Raw genomic sequence first — 18,826 nt, forward strand, 5'->3', positions numbered from 1 at the left:
CATTTTACTGTTATGTTCATAGTTCATCATTCAAAACAATTGTTTTCGGCATAAAATACAGTGCATTGGTAACATTGTTATTCCCATATTGCCCAAGGGGAAGATGGCCAAAATGAAACAGAATAGCTTATGACAATCCAGGAAAAATGTTCACTGCTGTTGTAAAATAGGTATCGAGTTCAGAAACCTCAGAGGATATCAATTTATTCTATTTCTTTTTCAAAGAATAGGAATAATCAACATTTATGTAAGGTTACCCAAGGCAGATTCCTCAATAAGATGCATTCATCCTCTTCAAGGAGTAATGGCTTATGCTGCATCAGCATAAGAAAATGATAGTTCCAGAAGAGGAGACAAGTTCCAGAAAGGGTAGTAGTAGAGAGAGATGATACTGGTGAAGGATCTTTCAGATACAACAGCAGTAACCTTCCTGTTAGTACTATGCAGAAGAAGGCAATGGTAAACCACTCCTGAATACCATACCATACCATACCATACCATACCATACCATACCATACCATACCATACCATCAAGGCCCTAAGATGATGACAGACTAGGGAAGGCCAGAGGAGGAGTACTATGTATCTAATGACACAACTGGACTCAAACTGAAGGGATGTTCAATGACTGATATACTCAGATGTTAAAGGAAAGTCCAAAGCTGCACAACATATTTAACAGAAACATGGAATGTGAGCAGCTTGAGTCAGGAGAAACTAGAAACTGTAAAACAAGAAATGGTCAGTGGTCAGGAATGGGATATTTTCAATCACATAATTACATAGGACTTGGGGCTATTCACATGGGACTATTAGAAGTATAATTGGGGATTATCCTGTGAAAATCGCAAATTCACAATTAAGATTTTCACATGACATTGCGATTAAACAGCCATTATCCTGGGAATATGTCGTGAATGTTGCACAATTTTTCACACGACATCACGTTGAAAAGCAATTAAAGTGCCATTAACCTGTGAATAACCAGGCAATAAACAGCAACAAATCATTCATGGGAAAATCTCGAAAATGCTTTCTTGCTGTTTATTCCCCTCTTTATTTTCAGGATAATGGCTCTTTTATCATTCTGTGTCTGAAAATCTTAATCGCGATTTAATAACAATTGCTGGATTTTCACAAGATAAACCCCATTTAAACGTACAATATTCCTCTGTGATAAGGTCCATAGTGTTTTGCCCTGAAAATGACAATCGCAAGAGAGTGACTTGTCACAAATCTTTTCAAATTGTGTGAAGTCAACAGGTTGTGAAAAATACATTCTGCAGACAAATGAACAGAACTGTTTACTTGGACAAGACTTGACGACCAAAACAGAAAGCAAATCGACTGTATAACTGGTAGCAGAAGATGGAGAAGCTCTGTAATCTCAGTAAATACATGACCAGCAGGGGATTGTGGCACAGAACACAGAACATGAATACAAAAAACTAGTGTAACTAAAAAAGATCATTTAATCAATCACAATGCTAAAATAAAATCATCGCCTTGAATCCCTATAGAGGGGAAAAGGCAGGAATAATAATAATAATAATAATAATAATAATAATAATAATAATGCAATGGTTCTCAAACATTTTACTCATGTTTACCCATCCATTTACATCTACATGTGGATATCATGCCCCTGCACTCAATGTAGTACAGTTGGCACTCCTTATCCAGGGATTTTTTTATACATGGATTCAAGCATCCACGGCTTTAAAATATTCAGAAAAGTATAAATTACAAGTATCAAACCTTGATTTTTCTGTTTTATATAAGGGACACCATTTTGCTATGCCACTATTTAATTTGGACTTGAGCATACATGGATTTTGTCATTCACGGGGGTTCCTGGAACCAAACCCCAGCGGATAACAAAGGTCCACTGTATATGAACAAAAACATTTTGTTTGTTTAGTGTGCGTATTTTCATTTGTACATGCATTTATGTTCATATTTTAACATTTTATAAGGCATTATTTGTTTTGAACATTAAAATTAGAACTGATTTAAATACATTCAATATTTAACTCAATACACATGTAAATTTTACACATAAAAATGTTTGGAAAGACAGGAGGAGACAGGATCAGGGCCTCCAGGTCTCTCACTCTCCTTGAGCAACTCTTGTGCTTGGCAGGGGTCCCACCCCACTGTTTGAGAACTGTGATAACGAATATCCCTGTAGAATTTAAAGAGCATGTAACAAACAGATTTACACTACTAGACCTAATCAGTTGTGAACCAGGGAACTGTAGATCAGAATCAGAACATTATAAGGAAAGCATGCAAAAAGATTCTTACCTGTTATTTAAACAGATCTTCGGCTTTTAATTTGTTGGGGTATTGCAACAGGCATGCTCATTCTTAATATGTAATAGGTTTTAGTGTGTTTTTAATTATTTTGAATTAATTATTTATGTGGATTGTTGTTTAATGTTTTTTAAACTTGTGCATTACAGATTATTTTAGCTATTTTGTTCTAACGTACAGTTGAAGTTGCTTTGAGACTCATGTGTGAAAAAATTGGGAATTATAAATTAAATAAATAAACAAATATTTTATGCTAAAAAGAAATAAAAACCTCACTGGTCTTTAAGAGTTAAGGACAGATAAGAAGCAAAAGTAAAAATTGACAGAAATAAGATTAGTCCTAAATTCAGTTGTTCAATAATTTGTGCTATCAATCCAAAGGCATAGAAAACAACAAAAAAGTAGACCAAGAGTTCTCTTCCTCAAGAGCCAAGAAGCCAAAGAAAAAATTTAACCAAGAACTGGGATGATGAGTGCTCAATGAGAGAACATATTATATGATCAGGAAACAAACAAACAAAACAAACAAACAATCACACATACACATTTCAAACCTCAAGACATAACAGGAATGATAGAAATTATCAGATCAACCTACCTATCTCCCATGCAATCAAAATTATGTTCAAGATTGTATAATAAACACTTGTACTATTTAGAAAAAAAGTCAGAAGATCAAGATGGGTTCAGAAAAGCAAGAGGCATAAGAGATCATATTGCAAAGTCATATTGGCTAATGAAGCACATTAAATAATTTCAGAATGAACTCAACCTGTGCTTTATAGATTAAGTCAAAACCTTTGACGGTGAAGATCATGAAAAACATGGGATGTTTTCCCCCACCCCCCAAAAATTCCAAAAAGGTAACCTTGATTTTGCCATTTTATAAAAGAAGTGGGAGTGTCATATTTGAGTGTCCCTATGATAATGTATACGCAGAACAAGAGGCCACTGTCAGGACACAATACAGAAAAACAGAATAAAATAATAATAAAATAAAAATTTTATTTGTATACCGCCCTTCCATCGATCAGGGCAGTGAACAACACAATAACAATACAGAAACACCATAAAAATACAATACAGTCATATTAAAAACAAAATTAAAACACCATCAGCCGATCACCATTGTCATCGGGGGGGGGGGGGGGGTGGAGACCAGCTGGAACTTCATTCGGGGAATGCAGATTGAAATAAGAAGGTTTTTAGTTCCTTCTTAAACTGGGCCAGGGAGGTGGCCGAGCAGAGCTCGATGGGCAGCGTATTCCAGAGGGCCGGGGCGACGATGGAATATGACCTCCTCATTGTGGAGGTTAGTCTAGCCCCTGGGACCCTCAGTAGTTGCTGCCCAGAAGTTCTGAGGGTGCGGGGCGGAATGTATGGAGAGAGGCAGTCCTTCAGGTATCCTGGGCCCAAGCCATATAGGGCTTTATAGGTTATCACCAACACCTTGTACTGTGCCCGGAAGCGGATGGGCAGCCAATGCAGATCTTTGAGTATAGGTGTAATATGACTGGCCCTGGAAGTACCAGTGACCAGTCTGGCTGCCATATTCTGTACCATCTGTAGCTTTCGGGTATGGTATAAGGGTTGCCCCATGTAGAGCGCATTGCAGAAATCCAATCGAGAGGTTACCAGAGCATGTACCACCGTTTCAAGGTCTCTCTGGGCCAGGTATGGGCGCAGCTGGCGAATAAGCCGAAGCTGATAACAGGTGCTCTTGACCGTCGCATTCACCTGAGCTGCAAGGTGAAGCGACGAATCAAGAAGCACCCCCAGACTGCGCACGGAGTCCTTCACAGGAAGCGTGATCCCGTTCAGGACAGGTGGAACCACCGCCATTCCTGGACCAGGGGAACCTATCACAAGTACTTCCGTTTTCTCTGGATTCAGACTGAGTCGGTTTTCCCTCATCCAGCCCATTACCGACTCCAGGCAGGCCACGAGAGGAGAGACGCCATCCTCAGTCACTGCATCAGTCGGAGACATAGAGAAAACTATTTGGGTGTCATCAGCGTACTGATAACCCCGCGCCCCATGTCTCCGGATGATCTCTCCCAGCGGTTTCATATAAATGTTAAATAGCATGGGAGACAGAATGGCTCCTTGAGGGACCCCAGCTGTGAGGGCCCTCTTATCGGAGCACACGTCTCCCAGCTGCACCATCTGGAACCTCCCAGAGAGGTAGGAGCGGAACCACTGGAGCGCAGTGCCCCCGATTCCCACCTCTGCCAGGCGCTCCAGAAGGATACCATGGTCTATGGTATCGAAAGGTTTTGACTTTTGCAGATTTGATTATTGAAGGATTCATTGATATATCCTCTCTATGCATTGGTAGGTCCTCCAATGTGATTCTATTGTCCACCTCTGCCAAATGCCATGCTGGAGAACCTAGAGGTTCCTAGACAGAACATTTCTCTAGATATTTGTTGGTCCTCGAGTGCAGTGGGCCCTTGGTGTCTACCATAGTTCAGTTGCAGGACCCACCGTTGATGCCAAAATCTGTGGATGCTCAAGCCCCTTTATATACAATGGGATAGTAAAATGGTGTCATTTCTATAAAATGGCAAAATCAAGGTTACCTTTTGGGATTTTTTTGGTGGCGGGGTGGGGGAAACATTTTCAAGCTGTGGATGGTTGAATTTGTGGATGCAGAATCTGTGCATACTGAGGGCTGACTGTACCTAATTTTACATTTTAAAACAGTCTTACCTAATCCACCACCTTCCGTGATTCTATATATGTTGAACTACAAACATCACATGCTTATGGACCATGTTGGCTGGTGGGATTTATCGTACAGCATCTAGGGTGAGATACTGTACTAAACAGGGACATAGCAATAACAATAGCAATAGCATTTACATTTCTATACCGCTTAATAGTGAAGTCAGCATTGTCTAAGCAGTTTACAATTTGTAAGCCAATTACCCCCAACAACCTGGATACTCATTTTACTGACCTACGATGTTGTTGTTGTTACAGGGTCTAATCTCCAAAAAGCACCCAAAAATAGGGTAAGAAAGAAATGTACATGACATCAGCAGCAGCATGAAATACAAAACAAAAATGCATGAACTCTTGTTGGAAAAATACTAAGGTTTTGTTCCCCATTTACTCACAAATGCACAAAGATAACTTGCTTGACCTTCCTAATACCTCTTAATTCCAAAATACAAGCTTTCTGTATAATGGCCTGTTGGGAGTATCAGTGGTTAGCTTTTTACATCACCATTTGATAAACAGCAGGTGATGCACTTTACTGAAAAAAAGAAAATGGCTTCCTTCACTTTGAGCCCTTTTTAGGTTTCACTTCATTTCTTTAAAACTGGACATGTTTTATTTCCCTCCCTTAGAATTACATATTTATTAGTTTTAATACAAACAAACTTATTCACAAACAAAACCATAAACATTCAGAAAGAAATATATAACTAAAAGAGAAAATAAAAAGACTAGACAAACAAAATACATGTACATATATAACTAAAGCAAATACATAATACTAAACACTAAAACACTAGAATACCTGATGCTAACTAAAACACTAAAAACAAAGTAGCTAAAACAAAAAAGAGCTCTAACTCTCCTACAATCCAGACTGTTATGAAAGAAAGAAAAAAGTGAAAGTCTAAATATACTATTCTACTTTTACAGTTGCAACTAGATAATCCTCCTAAAAATATGGCAAAAGTGAGCAGGTTTTGTGCCCTGGCAGTCTCCAGGGATGACACTGAATATCCAAAATGCTAAAAAAAAAGTCAGAAGATGATGTCTAGTTTTGAAAACAGGTATGCTTTGATATTAGTGCAGGGAGATTCTGTAACCTAATGAAAAAGTGAACTGCCTCTCATGGGCTATTCATGTAGTTCATCCTCCATTTTTTTTTACCAGAAAAAGGGAGATCCCAGATCACAAAGACATCTGGGGGCCTATGCAGCCCTGGGGCTGCACTTTACCTGCTCCAATCTTAAGATAATATTTTCTAGTGAAAAATGAATCCTATAAAAAAAAATCCTATAGCTCTGTAGGATATTTTCTATTCAGTAGTTGCTACTTTATTTTCGAATACAGTCAGCCCTTAATATCCATGGGAGTTCCATTCCGGACCCCCATACAGATGCAAAAAACCCACAGGACCTCAAGTCCCATGGTTTTCAATAGTCATTTGTATGCATGTGGCCACTTTGCTTTGGATGATTAAATCCACGAATGGCAAGTCCACAGTTGGGGCAGGCAGACTTTACTTTTATTTGAAAGTAGAGGAGTGACAGTGGTAATAAAACAAACAGTGGTGCAGTCGTGTGGAAAGCTAACTTTCCAGAGCATTATAGAACTCTGCATATTAGACAGCTGATCCAAAAGAAAACTGGCATACTTAACACTTGACCAGGTTTGCATTGACCAGCACTTTCTCCTGTTTTGAAAATCCACACTGAATGGTTTTAAATGGCAGGCTTGTGGTAAATCATTTGATGAACGTGCTCTTGCCTGGTTCTAGGTCATTTCAGTGGGACTTGTGCAAAAGCATCTCCACTTGATTCTGCCCAATCTTTTTTAAACACACACATATATACATATATTGTGCCTATGTTCTTTAGTTGAACATCCTCCCTTTTTGTAGAATGTTTGTAGGTATGTAGCCTTTTGCCGTGAATATTTTCCAGCCTAGATGAAGGGATCTTACATGGTGATAATACATGTGTGATTTCCAGACACAACCAAGAAATTCTTTTGCTTGGATCTTGGATCTTTACTTGGAACCATTCTGGATAAAACAAATTGTTCCTTCCCAAACCATTAAGACTGAATTCCATATTCCATACTTTAAAAAAGAAGAAGAAGAAAAAGCCCCTACCTGGTCCCAAGGACAGATGATTCCTCCAAACCACATGAAGAGATATCCCATGGCAACCAGACACACCCAGACTACTACAGAGAAAACACGTAGGAGCTTCTTGAACAATGGCTCTATGCAGGCAAGGATAAATACAGCAAAGAAAATTGCCAGGGCTGTTGGAACAGTTACCAAGAATGCCACATGGTCCTCGGTTTCCTGAAAACAAGAAGAAAGGAATATTTTCAATTGGATACATGTAAGAGGAAACCAGTGTTGACCTTTAGTATTGTGAACCAAGAAATATCTGATTAGCCAAATAGTTTCAGTTCAGTTGTGAATTAGGGTATGATGCCTAAAAGGTGTGTTTCAAGGGCTGAATATTATCTGTTTAAATTGGAGACTGGGTGGCACAAGGTAATCAATGGTGTCGCATCTTTAATCAATGTGAAATTAAAAAATTTCCAAGATTTTTAAAAATAAAATTCAAGCAAAAACAAATGCTGTGCATGTCCTAAGGGCTGCAAAAACAATATAAGACATATTAGATTGCAACTGACTTGAGCTTTTGTATTCTATAGGAGCACAGTTTCAAACCTGTGATCATGGAGACCACTTGCCTTTGGAACTACAGAACTTTATCCATTAGGAGCAGTTGTATGGTAAATCAGTTTCTGTTTTTCTCTCTGTGTACATATTCTGTTAAAGGACACAAAGGTTGCAGTCTTAAATACATTTACTAAAGATTATGAAATCTTACTGAACTCAATGACAGTAAACTGAGTAAACATACTCAGAACTGCACTACAAGCAAGTGATCTTTATGAAGACTAAAGCTAGGCTCCATAGAATAATGAAACTCTTTACACAAGCACAGGGTTTGCCTCCATAAAGCATGGCAAACAGCTTGTGAAACTAATATAAATTTCAAGAGCAGTTAATAGATCAGCATGGTGAACTGTCAAAATTTCCACTGAGCTCTAACAAAAGCCCATCATATGAGCCTAAGAAACTCTTTTTATCCTGCCTGAAATACAGATAGAGTCTCCTCTTTCAGGAATTTTAAAACCTGAAACATTCCAAAATCTAAAATTGTCCTCATTGGGAGGCTGCAATATTAACACCTTTCCTTTCTAATGGTTCAAAGTACACAAACTTTGTTCCATGCACAAAATTATTTAAAATATTGTGTAAAAATTACCTTTGTGCTATGTGTATAAGGTATATGCGAAACATGCTGTTTAACATTTACATGAAGCCGCTGGGAGAGATCATCCGGAAACATGGAGCACGGTGTTATCAGTACGCTCTCTCCATGTCTCCGACTGACACCGTGACTAAGGAAGGCATCTCTCCTCTGGATGCTTGCTTGGGGTCAGTGATGGGCTGGATGAGGGAAAACAAACTCAAGCTGAATCCAGAGAAAACAGAGGTACTCGTGATCCAGGAGCGGATGGCAAATTTCCCTGTCTGGACTTGGGGTGCCTAAGTCCAGACAGGGAAATTTGCCATCCGCTCCTGGACGGGGTCACACTTCCCCTAAAGGACAAAGTTTGCAGTTTTGGAGTACTCCTGGACTCATCCCTACAGTTATCATCTCAAGTGGATGCGATGGCCAGGAGTGCTTGGTACCAGCTTCGGCTGATATGCCAACTGCATCCTTGTCTGGACTGAAAGGACCTTGAAACAGTAGTACACGCACTGGTAACCTCTCGTTTAGATTTCTGTAATGCACTCTACATGGGGCTACCTTTGTACCAGGTTCGGAAGCTTCAGCTAGTTCAAAACGCTGCAGTCAGATTGGTCACTGGCACTTCAAGGTAGGACCATATTAAACCTGTATTAAGATCTCTTCACTGGCTGTCTATTAGCTTCCGGGCTCAATACAAAGTGTCGGTCATTACCTATAAAGCCCTACATGACTTGGGTCCGAGTTACTTGAGGGAACACCTCTCCCTACACAATCCGCCCCGCACTCTCAGAACAACAGGGAAATACCTACTTGAGTATCCCAAGGTGAGACTGGCAGTAACTCACCAGAGAGCATTTTCATCGATAGCTCCGAGGTATTGAAATAAACTCCCTGAAGAGATCCGATTAAGCCCTACCTTGACTGTCTTTAAAAAGGCACTGAAAACTCATTTCTTCGGGCTAGCATACTCTCCTGACTCATTATAGAGAAAGATATTCCCTAACAAAAGCTTACTTCAAGATGTTTAACCTGTGACTGAGATATCTTAAGATTGTTTTTATACGTTGTTTCTATAGGTTTTATTTTTATTGGAGTGTATCTGAGATTGTAATTGATGTTATATGTGTATCTCGACTGGTTCTGTACACTGCTTTGATCTGCTGGAAAAGCGGTATATAAAGTTTTTATTATTTATTATTATTTAAGTTATACATACACATGAATTGTCCCCCAAGTTAACATTCACATAGACAGTAGTCTTTAATTCAATATGGTTGACAGAGCTTCATAAAGATTAATTAAATTAAAAACTACTCCTGAATACACTATGCTAATACACACTCCCCAACTCACACATAATTCTTTTCACAATAGAATCTTAAGATCTAAGCCATTCCTTCCTACATTTCCTGTAATGCTTCCACCAAAGATGTTTTAAAGTATCAGTTAACATCTTGTAAAAGTCAGCTATTAAATCATCTAAACCCAGTAAATCTAAGTGTCTCTGTTGCATTAACCACCTCTTCCTATGCATTAATAGAATCCATAAACTCCTTGACTTCAGCACATAATCCATTAAAAAAAAAATATTAATATGACAACTCTCTGGCTTTTGTGAAGAATACAATGATTCATAATAATCAAATACCTCAGCAGCAACTTTGTTGCTAATGGGCAATAATTTAATCACCTTTTTCTCTGGAGAACTAAATGTTTCTTACTTTTGTGCTCAATTACATTTAAGTACCGTAGTTTTCCTGGTCTACCTCTGGATTTATTTAGTGCACATTATGCTTCTACATGGAAATTACCATGCCCAATTTGCTCTTTACCAGATTTAGCTTTTACAATGCATTGGAGATTATCACACTGCATCTGGCTACAGGGTAGTGTGATGGAATCTGCCTTTGGCTGTTAAATCCATGTCTATCCCGAGGGCGAATTGGCGGTGCGATAATCTCCTTCCTAAATTCATCTTATTTTGTCTTAAAAAAAAAAAAAAAAGAACTCTGCTCTTATTCTTGAACTGTGTTCAAATATACAGATGTGCTCTAAAATAAACCTCCAGATTTCCATAGTATCATCTTCCTTTCTCCTGAGTTGTATTAGTATTTATACGCGTGCACACAATCTTAATATTTCTCTATGTTTTCTAATGTACAAATAACAACAGAAAGCTGCTAACAAATTGTGACTGGACTATTGAAAACCCACAGTAACAAGGTTTAATGCTCATAGTACTTATGGGAGAGAAATAAACAAGAAATCATTAAAACAGAAAGTATATTACTTTCCTTCTAAATGTTGGATTCCTCTACATATGCTAAGGGAACTTGTAGCATCTTTGAGATTAATTGAAAGATAGAGGTTGATAGCATGAGCTTTCATAGGCCTGAGCCTAATTCATCAGATGCACTGAGTGAAGGGGAATGCTCAGGAACAGACCTATATATCAGTCTCTGTGTGAAAATGTCCATAGTAATGAAAAACTTTGTAGAGTTTTGGTGTGTAGATAAGGTGCCAAGTTCAGTTTTAAGATGTTCATTGGGGGACAAGGCAAGGATGTCATCTAAAGGTTAGTAGATAACCATATGAATATAGTATTGGGATGTTGTGTGGGAGCCCAAAAAGATGTGATGAACTGGCCAAGAGATCCCCCATCAGGCTGAGGAGTTTGCTAGTGTTATAATGTGTGTAGTATGCCAGGAAACTGTTGTCTCTGTTCAACCCACTGCTGCCAAAAGCTTATGTGAATATTCTAGAAGGTTCCGAAGATGCACTGTGCAGTTGCAGAATACCCAGTTGTGTGAATTTAGGTGACCACTCAAAGAAATGCAGTTACAAGTATACAATTTGTCCTACTGATTACTCAAAAATAAATGTCAACATGATTTATTTCCAGGTATATGTGTATAAGACTGAAGCCTTTACTATTAGTTCCAGAATTGCTCCAAATGCAGTCACTACCAGATTTCTAGATAAAATATTATCACACCACTATATTCCTCACTATTAATTCTCCTTGCCTCAGATGTTGCTGTCAAATAACCACAGTACAACATGTTGGAAGTAAGGCCACAACTTTATTTGCAAACAATTAGTAGGGTTGGCACAAAGCATAAGGTCAGGATCTGTGCAATCAAACCACCCGATGTAGTCTGATTATCCAAACCGGGCACCCACCCGGTGCTTGGGATGACCTAGGGGCTAAGGAACACAACTTGACTGCAAACCTTGTCTTGCGTTCACCAATTCACAAAGCCCCTAGTCACCGGGAGGCGCTCCTGCGTTCTGGCCCCCGCAATGGCCAAACGCCTGCCCTATTCACCCCCGGGTACCTATTGACTCCCAAACCAGAGCTCCATAGCCCTGGTACCACAACGTGCAGATCCTGGCTTATGCTGCCACCAAGGTGTGACTAAAAACCACCTAACAACAGTGGTGGGTGGGTGGGAGAAGCACCAAGACTTGCTCCCTTCCACAGCTTGGCTCCGCTCTGCTCGAAGCCAAGCAACCGACTGAGGGAAGGGGCCAGCAACATGGCCTTATATAGGCCTAGGCCCCTCCCTCCCTGCGTGCTGTGTGGGGCCCCGCCTCCAAGGCCCAGCCCACCAATGGGCAGCCTTGGAGGACTGGAAGCCCTGCACCAACAAAACCGGCTCCCAGAGCGTCGCGGAGCAGAAGGGCTGCCCCTTCCGCCCCCACGCACCAATAGGGAGCCGGGCAAGCCCCAGAGCACTCTGGGGCTTGTAGTCCAGCTGCGTCTAGCGGCAAAACGGTCTGCGAGGCGGGCGACCGTTGCTTATAAGCAACTGAATCTGAAAAGATTCTATAGGAAATGCCAGTTAAATCTCATTCATTAGAATGTGATCTAATAACAGCCTTATTCAGATGCAATGATTCTCAAATAACTATTTGAAGGGAGCTGCGTATGTCTAGCCTGGTGAAGAGAGGTTTAAGGGATGACATGGAAGCAATGTATAAATATTTGAAGGGATGTCATATTAAGGATGGAGCAAACTTGTTTTCTGCTGCTCCAGAAACCTAACTTTTCTATTGATTTCTCTAATCATTTTGTCATGCTCAACAGTTTTGGCTTCCAGGATTATAAACGTATCCTAATATTTTCTCTTTATAAATCTTCATTAGATCTACCTTGAATTCATGATCACTTTTTGTCACTCAACTTCAGGAAATAACTGACAACATATTTCATTTTTTTCTTACAAATGCTTTAATATTTGCTTAGGATTTTATAATTCCTTCTGTCTACTCTTTTCTTTCTTTTAATCATCTGATAAGAAAATTGTCTAAGCACACTTTACAAAAACTAAACAATGACAATTTAGATGGTGTGGAGGACACAGTTACATGCTTGAGCCAATGCTCTTTCCACTTTCTAGACATTAGCAGAAAATGTATTGTCTCTTTTAGTACTACCATAGGTGAGCAAGACGGGGCACAAGAGACTGAAAACTTTTTTAAAAGGTATAATTTACAGCACAAGCCTGTGAGGTTTACTTAGACTAAGTCCCACTAAGCTCCCAGGAATGTGTGCATAGGACTGCAGCCTTACTCAGCCAAATTTCATGCAATAAATGTTCTGTGGTGAAAATAATGGCGAGAATTATATCCCTCCATATCTTATTTTGTTCAATTGTTTATGAATTGTATGTAAAGCTTGTGGGACCAGCTAAAGATGCCTCAGTTTATTTTACAACCACCCGAGTCAAACTATCAAGTGCACTCAGGGGAAGAAATGCTCCATTTTATCTTTACTTGCCTCAACTGCATTTGAATTAATTGTTTTGTTTGTTTTCTTCACAAATTCATCAATAGGATTGTGTGGCATTAATTCTTAACCTATCTAACAACCTCCCAGATGAGCAATGCCTCAAGCGGGTAGGGGGATTAGGCTGGTATGAAACTTGCAAAAGTTTCAGGGAGGATCTATCCTATGCATGCCCCATCCATGAGCTTTCTCAGAATCATCAGGCTGGTCACCATAGGAAAAATGCATCTTCCTGCTAGACTGGACAGCTCTTCAGCCTGAGCCAGAAGGCCTTGACACATATTTACTTGGCAATTTGTCCTAACAATGGGATCACCACAGTGCCCAGGCTACGTTATAATACAGAGCAGGAGTGCGAGGCCTGAAACCCTTCAGATGTTGTTCAACTGTAACTCCTGGATGACCTAGCCTGGACAGCAAGTGGTCAGCAATACTGGGAGCTGCAATCCAGCAATATCTAGACAGTTGCACAATTCCCACCCCTGATTAAGAGTCTTTCCCCTTAGGGAATTTTACGTACATGCCCAAAAGGTTTTTATAGCTGTTCCTCTGTATCAACAGATTCTGCATCCGTGGATTCAACCATCCATAGCTAGAAAATATTATTTTAAGAAATCCAAAAAGCAAATCTTGATTTTGCCATTTTATAGAAGGGACACTATTTTACTACAACATAGTATATAATGGGATTTGAGCATCCACAGATTTTGTTATCCACCAGGGACCCTGGAAGCAAATACCAAGGGCCCACTGTATAATATTTTCACAGTTCCTCCAAGTGACAGCAACACTTTGTAAAAGATAGAAAGACTGGAAAATGAAAGAAAAATCTCTAAAACATTCTGCTGCCCTATTTTAAAGTTAAGCTCCTGTCCCAAACAAAAAGTGGTAGGATGTTATCCTGCCTCAAAAGTTAATTTATACCTCATACTTGAAATAGTTAAAAGCATACATACATGTAATAAAATTTATTCGGTCTTTGACCAGTATATACATACATACATATACATATATGCTTTTGGAAGAGCAGCTTTTCAGAAAAAACAATTCATTTTTTCTAGAAACTATACTTTCTCACTACTTATCAAACACAGAAAAAATCCCAGTTAGCAATCTGTTTGATGAATTACTTAAATGCAAATGATAAATAGCACTTATTTCAAAGGACTTCATAAAATACCAGAGATTTATTGTAACACAGTAAAATAATTTCCACCTTTAAAACTGGATTTATCCCTGCATCCTTGTTCTAGGAATGCAGAAATGTATTCAATGATTCATCTGGGATCATTGTTCTAGTGCTGTATGCTGCATCCTACACTTAAATCATGAAACAGAGGAATTTTCTGTGCACGAAGCCAGATCAATAATGTGTGTAAGTCAAGTTGACTATTCTGATTGCTAGTGGCTCTCCAGGATCCCAGACCTATCTGGAGATACCTGGAGATGAACATGAGACTTTTTTGTATGCAAACCATCTGCTCTACCATTGAGCTACTGCCTTTTCCCTCACACAAATTTCTGTTCAACCTCATCTATTCCGGCATAAAATTGAAGTTACAGCTAGAAACTTCTGTGTTATGTCTAATCTAAGAGTGAAGACGACAACCGAAAGATTCAAACTATACAGTAGACCCTTGTTATACGCTGGGGTTTGGTTCCAAGATCCCTCATGTATAACAAAATCTGTGTATGCTCAAGTCCCATTAAATATAATGACATCGCAAAATGGTGTCTCTTATAAAAAATGGATAAAGGTTTGATATTTGAAATGTATCCTTTTTTTAACATTTTCAAACCGTGTATGCTTGAATCCATGTATTAAAAAAACGTGTATAAGAAGGGCCGACTGTAGTAGAAACAGTTTGAACAAAAGCTCCTACTCATTATCATTTCTATAAAGAGTATCATATAAGCAGTGCCAACTAATCCTGCCCCTGCATATGATGAATATGCCTTTCTTTGGTATCTGTGTATGAGGTACAAACATCTGCAGGAAATGGCCACTGCAAGCATGACTATAAGTGCTCAGCTCTTTTTCTTGCAAATATTTGGACTGTGCATATGGACAATGACAAAATAGCTTATTATGACATGAGTAGGGGGCTGGTTAACATGCCAAAACAGACCAAGACAGACTAAATGACAGACTTAGAAGAAGGACAAAGTAGATGACTTAAAACACTTGGTTCTATAAGCTACTTTATCCACAAGTGAAATCAGGGTAGTGGGGTGAAAGCATGCCACATAGATTTCCCATAACCTACTGTTACCACAAGACCAGGCCTCCTATCACCCCTCATATTTAATATCAATATTAATATTAATAGAGACACAGAGGTGAGATACTGCTGAGTGACCTGGAAATGTGACCCCACTGTGAAAGCATAGCCATACCATACTTGGACATTCGGTTGGCCCTAGCAAGGCACCTACTGCCATGAGATCACCCAAGGCATCAATTTGCCTTAGTAATTATTCCAAGTCTATGAGGTTTTCTACTAGTAGTATGGTGTTATCTGCATATCTTACATTGTTGGTTTTCTTTCATCCTATCTTCACTGTTCCTTCTTCTGAGACTAAACCTGTTATTTGTATGATATTTTCAGTATACAATTTGAACAGATAGGGTGATAAAATGCAGCCTTGCCTGACCCTTTGCTACTTTGCCCATTGGGAACCATTTTGTTTCTCCATATTCTTTTCTAACAGTGACCTCTTGTCCTAAGTACAGATTCCTCATCAGGACTATCAAATGTAGAGACATTCCCATTTCTTTAAGAGCATTCCCTTCCATTGCTATAAAGGTTTTGAATGCAATGGCTTAGTGGTTAAGATGCTGACTGTGATGATCACAAGGTCAGCAGATCACCTGTTCAAGACTCAAGCGCTGTGTGAGAGAGTGAGCTCCTGCCACTATTCCCAGCTTCTGCCAACCTAGCAGTTCAAAAACATGTAAAAGTTCAAGTAGATAAACAAGTACCACTTTGGGTGGAATCTAACAGTGTTCCATGCAGTTATACTGGCCATATGACCACTAAGTCATTTTTGACAAAGCTGGCTCCATCAGCCTAGTAAAGGAGATGAGCACCGCCTCCTACAGTTGGAGACATCTAGATAATCTTGCCAAAGGGGAAACCTTTTATTTTTTACTTTATAATCTATAAAGCACATGCTGATTTTCTTCTGGTGCACTCCATTATCTATTGTATGTTTGCTAGGTGGTCCCTAGTGCCTCTTCCATTCCTGAACCCATTTTGTACCTCTGGGATTTCTCCAGATTACATGTGTATGATTGGTGTTTATGCTGCAGAATGTAAAGCATGAAATTGTTTAATGGGAAATTAATACTATGACCCTATAGTTGCTGCAGTCTTTTGTGCCTCCTATTTGTGGATGGGGATGTATATTGATCATTTCCAATCTGTTGACCACTGTTTTGTTTTCCATATTTGTTGGCACATTTTAGTTAACACTAGAGAAGTTATTTAAGCTATGGCTCCTTTCCAGCTATTTTGAGTGTTCTGGACTTCTCTGTTAGGCAAACGTTGTGAAAGCCACTTCCCAAATAATTAAGTTACTAGGGTACAAAAGTAAGTTTGGGCTTTCTTAGAATTCTGATCCCCTCACCTGAATATAATACAAGGTCCATATTACTGGCTACATGAATACGCAGAGAGAAAAAAAGTAATTACCATATGGGAGAGTGAAAATCTCTTTATAATCAGTTGTTAATGTTTTGTTTTTGTTTGTTTTACTTCATCTGATTGTTCTTGAGCCTCATTATCACCCTAGGTTACAGGTGAAGGGGCCACATGCAAACCCCAGGGGTCCTTTTGTGGCCTCCCAGAAAGCTGACTTACAAGTCACTTTCTGTTGAAAAACAGGCTTTTCTTAGTCTACAATGGCCCATATAAAGTACCGCCATGTTTCCTAGGATGTATTTGATGGTTTTTTTTAAAAAAAATTTTTTAGATAGGTGTAGCCCTCCAAGCTTCCCAGGGGCAAGGTGGAGAAAAGTGAACCAACTCTTCTCATGGTGAACTGAGACTCTACCCTAGAATACATCCCTTGTAGTTGGGAGTTGCACTGAAAAAATGAGTAAAGGCATTCAAGATGTCTGTCAGCGGTGAGAGGGGGAGGACGACATGATCCCCAAATAAGAATTCTGCCACCACTGAGTCATAGAATCTTAGAGTTGGTAGAGACCTCCAAATTTAACACCTTGTCTACTAATCAACAGTGGCTTTCTGAATTTGTAGTGAATGGCATATATACAACATGTTAAGACATATATTGTGCAGCATCAGTCATGCTTAATAAGTATGGTAGCTAGTGAGTCTCAGTTCTTAGCTAAAGTCATATATATATATATATATATATATATATATATATATATATAGCTTAGGAGCAAAGGATGAACAACTATGGAAAAGGAAAGGCCCTTTTATACACTAATGATAATAGAGTCAATGTTCTTTGCTCTTGGAGACCCAGATGATTCTCTACCAAGTGTTTCCATCTTTAGACATCAGGTAAAAACAGGATTCTGCCTCCTCCCAATGTTCCTAAGAACATGGAGTACCCTGGCTGCTGTGCCAATGTCCTGCTGCCTCTGCTCTTATGTTCATTTATTGTTCTTGTGCTGTTTTATTGAGATTCATGGTTTCACGCACTGCCTTGGGGCTCCTATTATGGGACAATCAGGCGGGACATGAATATTTTAATAAATTATGCTGCTGACTCATCTTCGGCTTATGGATCACAATAACTCCTGAATTTGCCTCCGGGGTGCCATTGCCCCATCAGTTGTCACCTTCCAACAGCCGTGTATGAGACTCTTTTTTCTCTAGTGTAAGGTTGTACATTTGTTCTGTTCTTTATTTTATTGTGATCTACCAAAAGTTCAAAAACTACCTCCTGTAATGCAAAATGTTTAAGCAAAGTCTTAGGTTCTTAAGGACATGATAAACGTTAGTTATAGTGCTGTGTATACCAAGAATTCCACCCAACGAATGCCTCCACTATCACCTCTGACAGCTGTTTATGACCTTCAATCCAAGCTCCCCTCTTCTCCACATCTCTGTTCTGTTCATCTGTGCAACTTCCAGCCCAGTATAAAGAATCATGGACAGTGCCCCAACACAGAGAAACTATGTCAGGCATCTCCACTCAGCACTCTTATAAGCACCAAATCTAGCAAAGATCAGGGTGAGCACTGTTTTGTTGATGCTGTTTTAAACAATATTTGTCCATTGTCAAAACCTGAAATCAGTCATGCTAATCTAAAGGCTAATGCAGTGTGTTATACATTTAATTGAATCCATTTTTATGTTATCTGCAGCCGTAACCCTCCAGCTTTCACACCTTTCAAAGATCCCTTTTATTAAAAAATGTGGAGTTTTTTCTCCCCTTCAAAAGGAGATAGTATAAATATAGCAAGTTAAATAAAGAGGAAAAAAAGAATGAACCAGAGCTGCACAAGCACAGAATGCTAAAATAACCTTTACAAATAAAAGGTAGAAAGACACAATTATTCTTCGAATTACTGATAGTATTCTCCTACTCCCACTTATCTGGGAATAAGCGCCACTGAACTCAGTCATAATGCAATTACTTCAGAATAACATGCATCTTTTGTACATCCTAACTGTACAGTGCTTGTTTTAATTGATAAGCTATATTGAGT

General features: G+C 39.2%; 1 protein-coding gene across 1 annotated transcript in view; it reads right to left on the minus strand.

Moving 5' to 3' along the window:
* The window catches only part of LOC149316845 (adenylate cyclase type 2-like), a 146,733-nt gene that overhangs the window by 113,069 nt on the left and 14,838 nt on the right, over positions 1-18,826 (minus strand). Inside the window, exon 2 of the mRNA XM_089516382.1 lies at positions 7,175-7,372. Coding sequence (XP_089372508.1) covers positions 7,175-7,372 — 198 coding nt within the window. The remainder of the gene's footprint in view (positions 1-7,174; positions 7,373-18,826) is intronic.

Source organism: Sceloporus occidentalis, unplaced genomic scaffold, assembly GCF_023333645.1.
Source record: "Sceloporus occidentalis isolate IW3139 unplaced genomic scaffold, rSceOcc1.0.p SCAF_3, whole genome shotgun sequence".
In the NCBI taxonomy this organism is placed as follows: domain Eukaryota; kingdom Metazoa; phylum Chordata; class Lepidosauria; order Squamata; family Phrynosomatidae; genus Sceloporus; species Sceloporus occidentalis.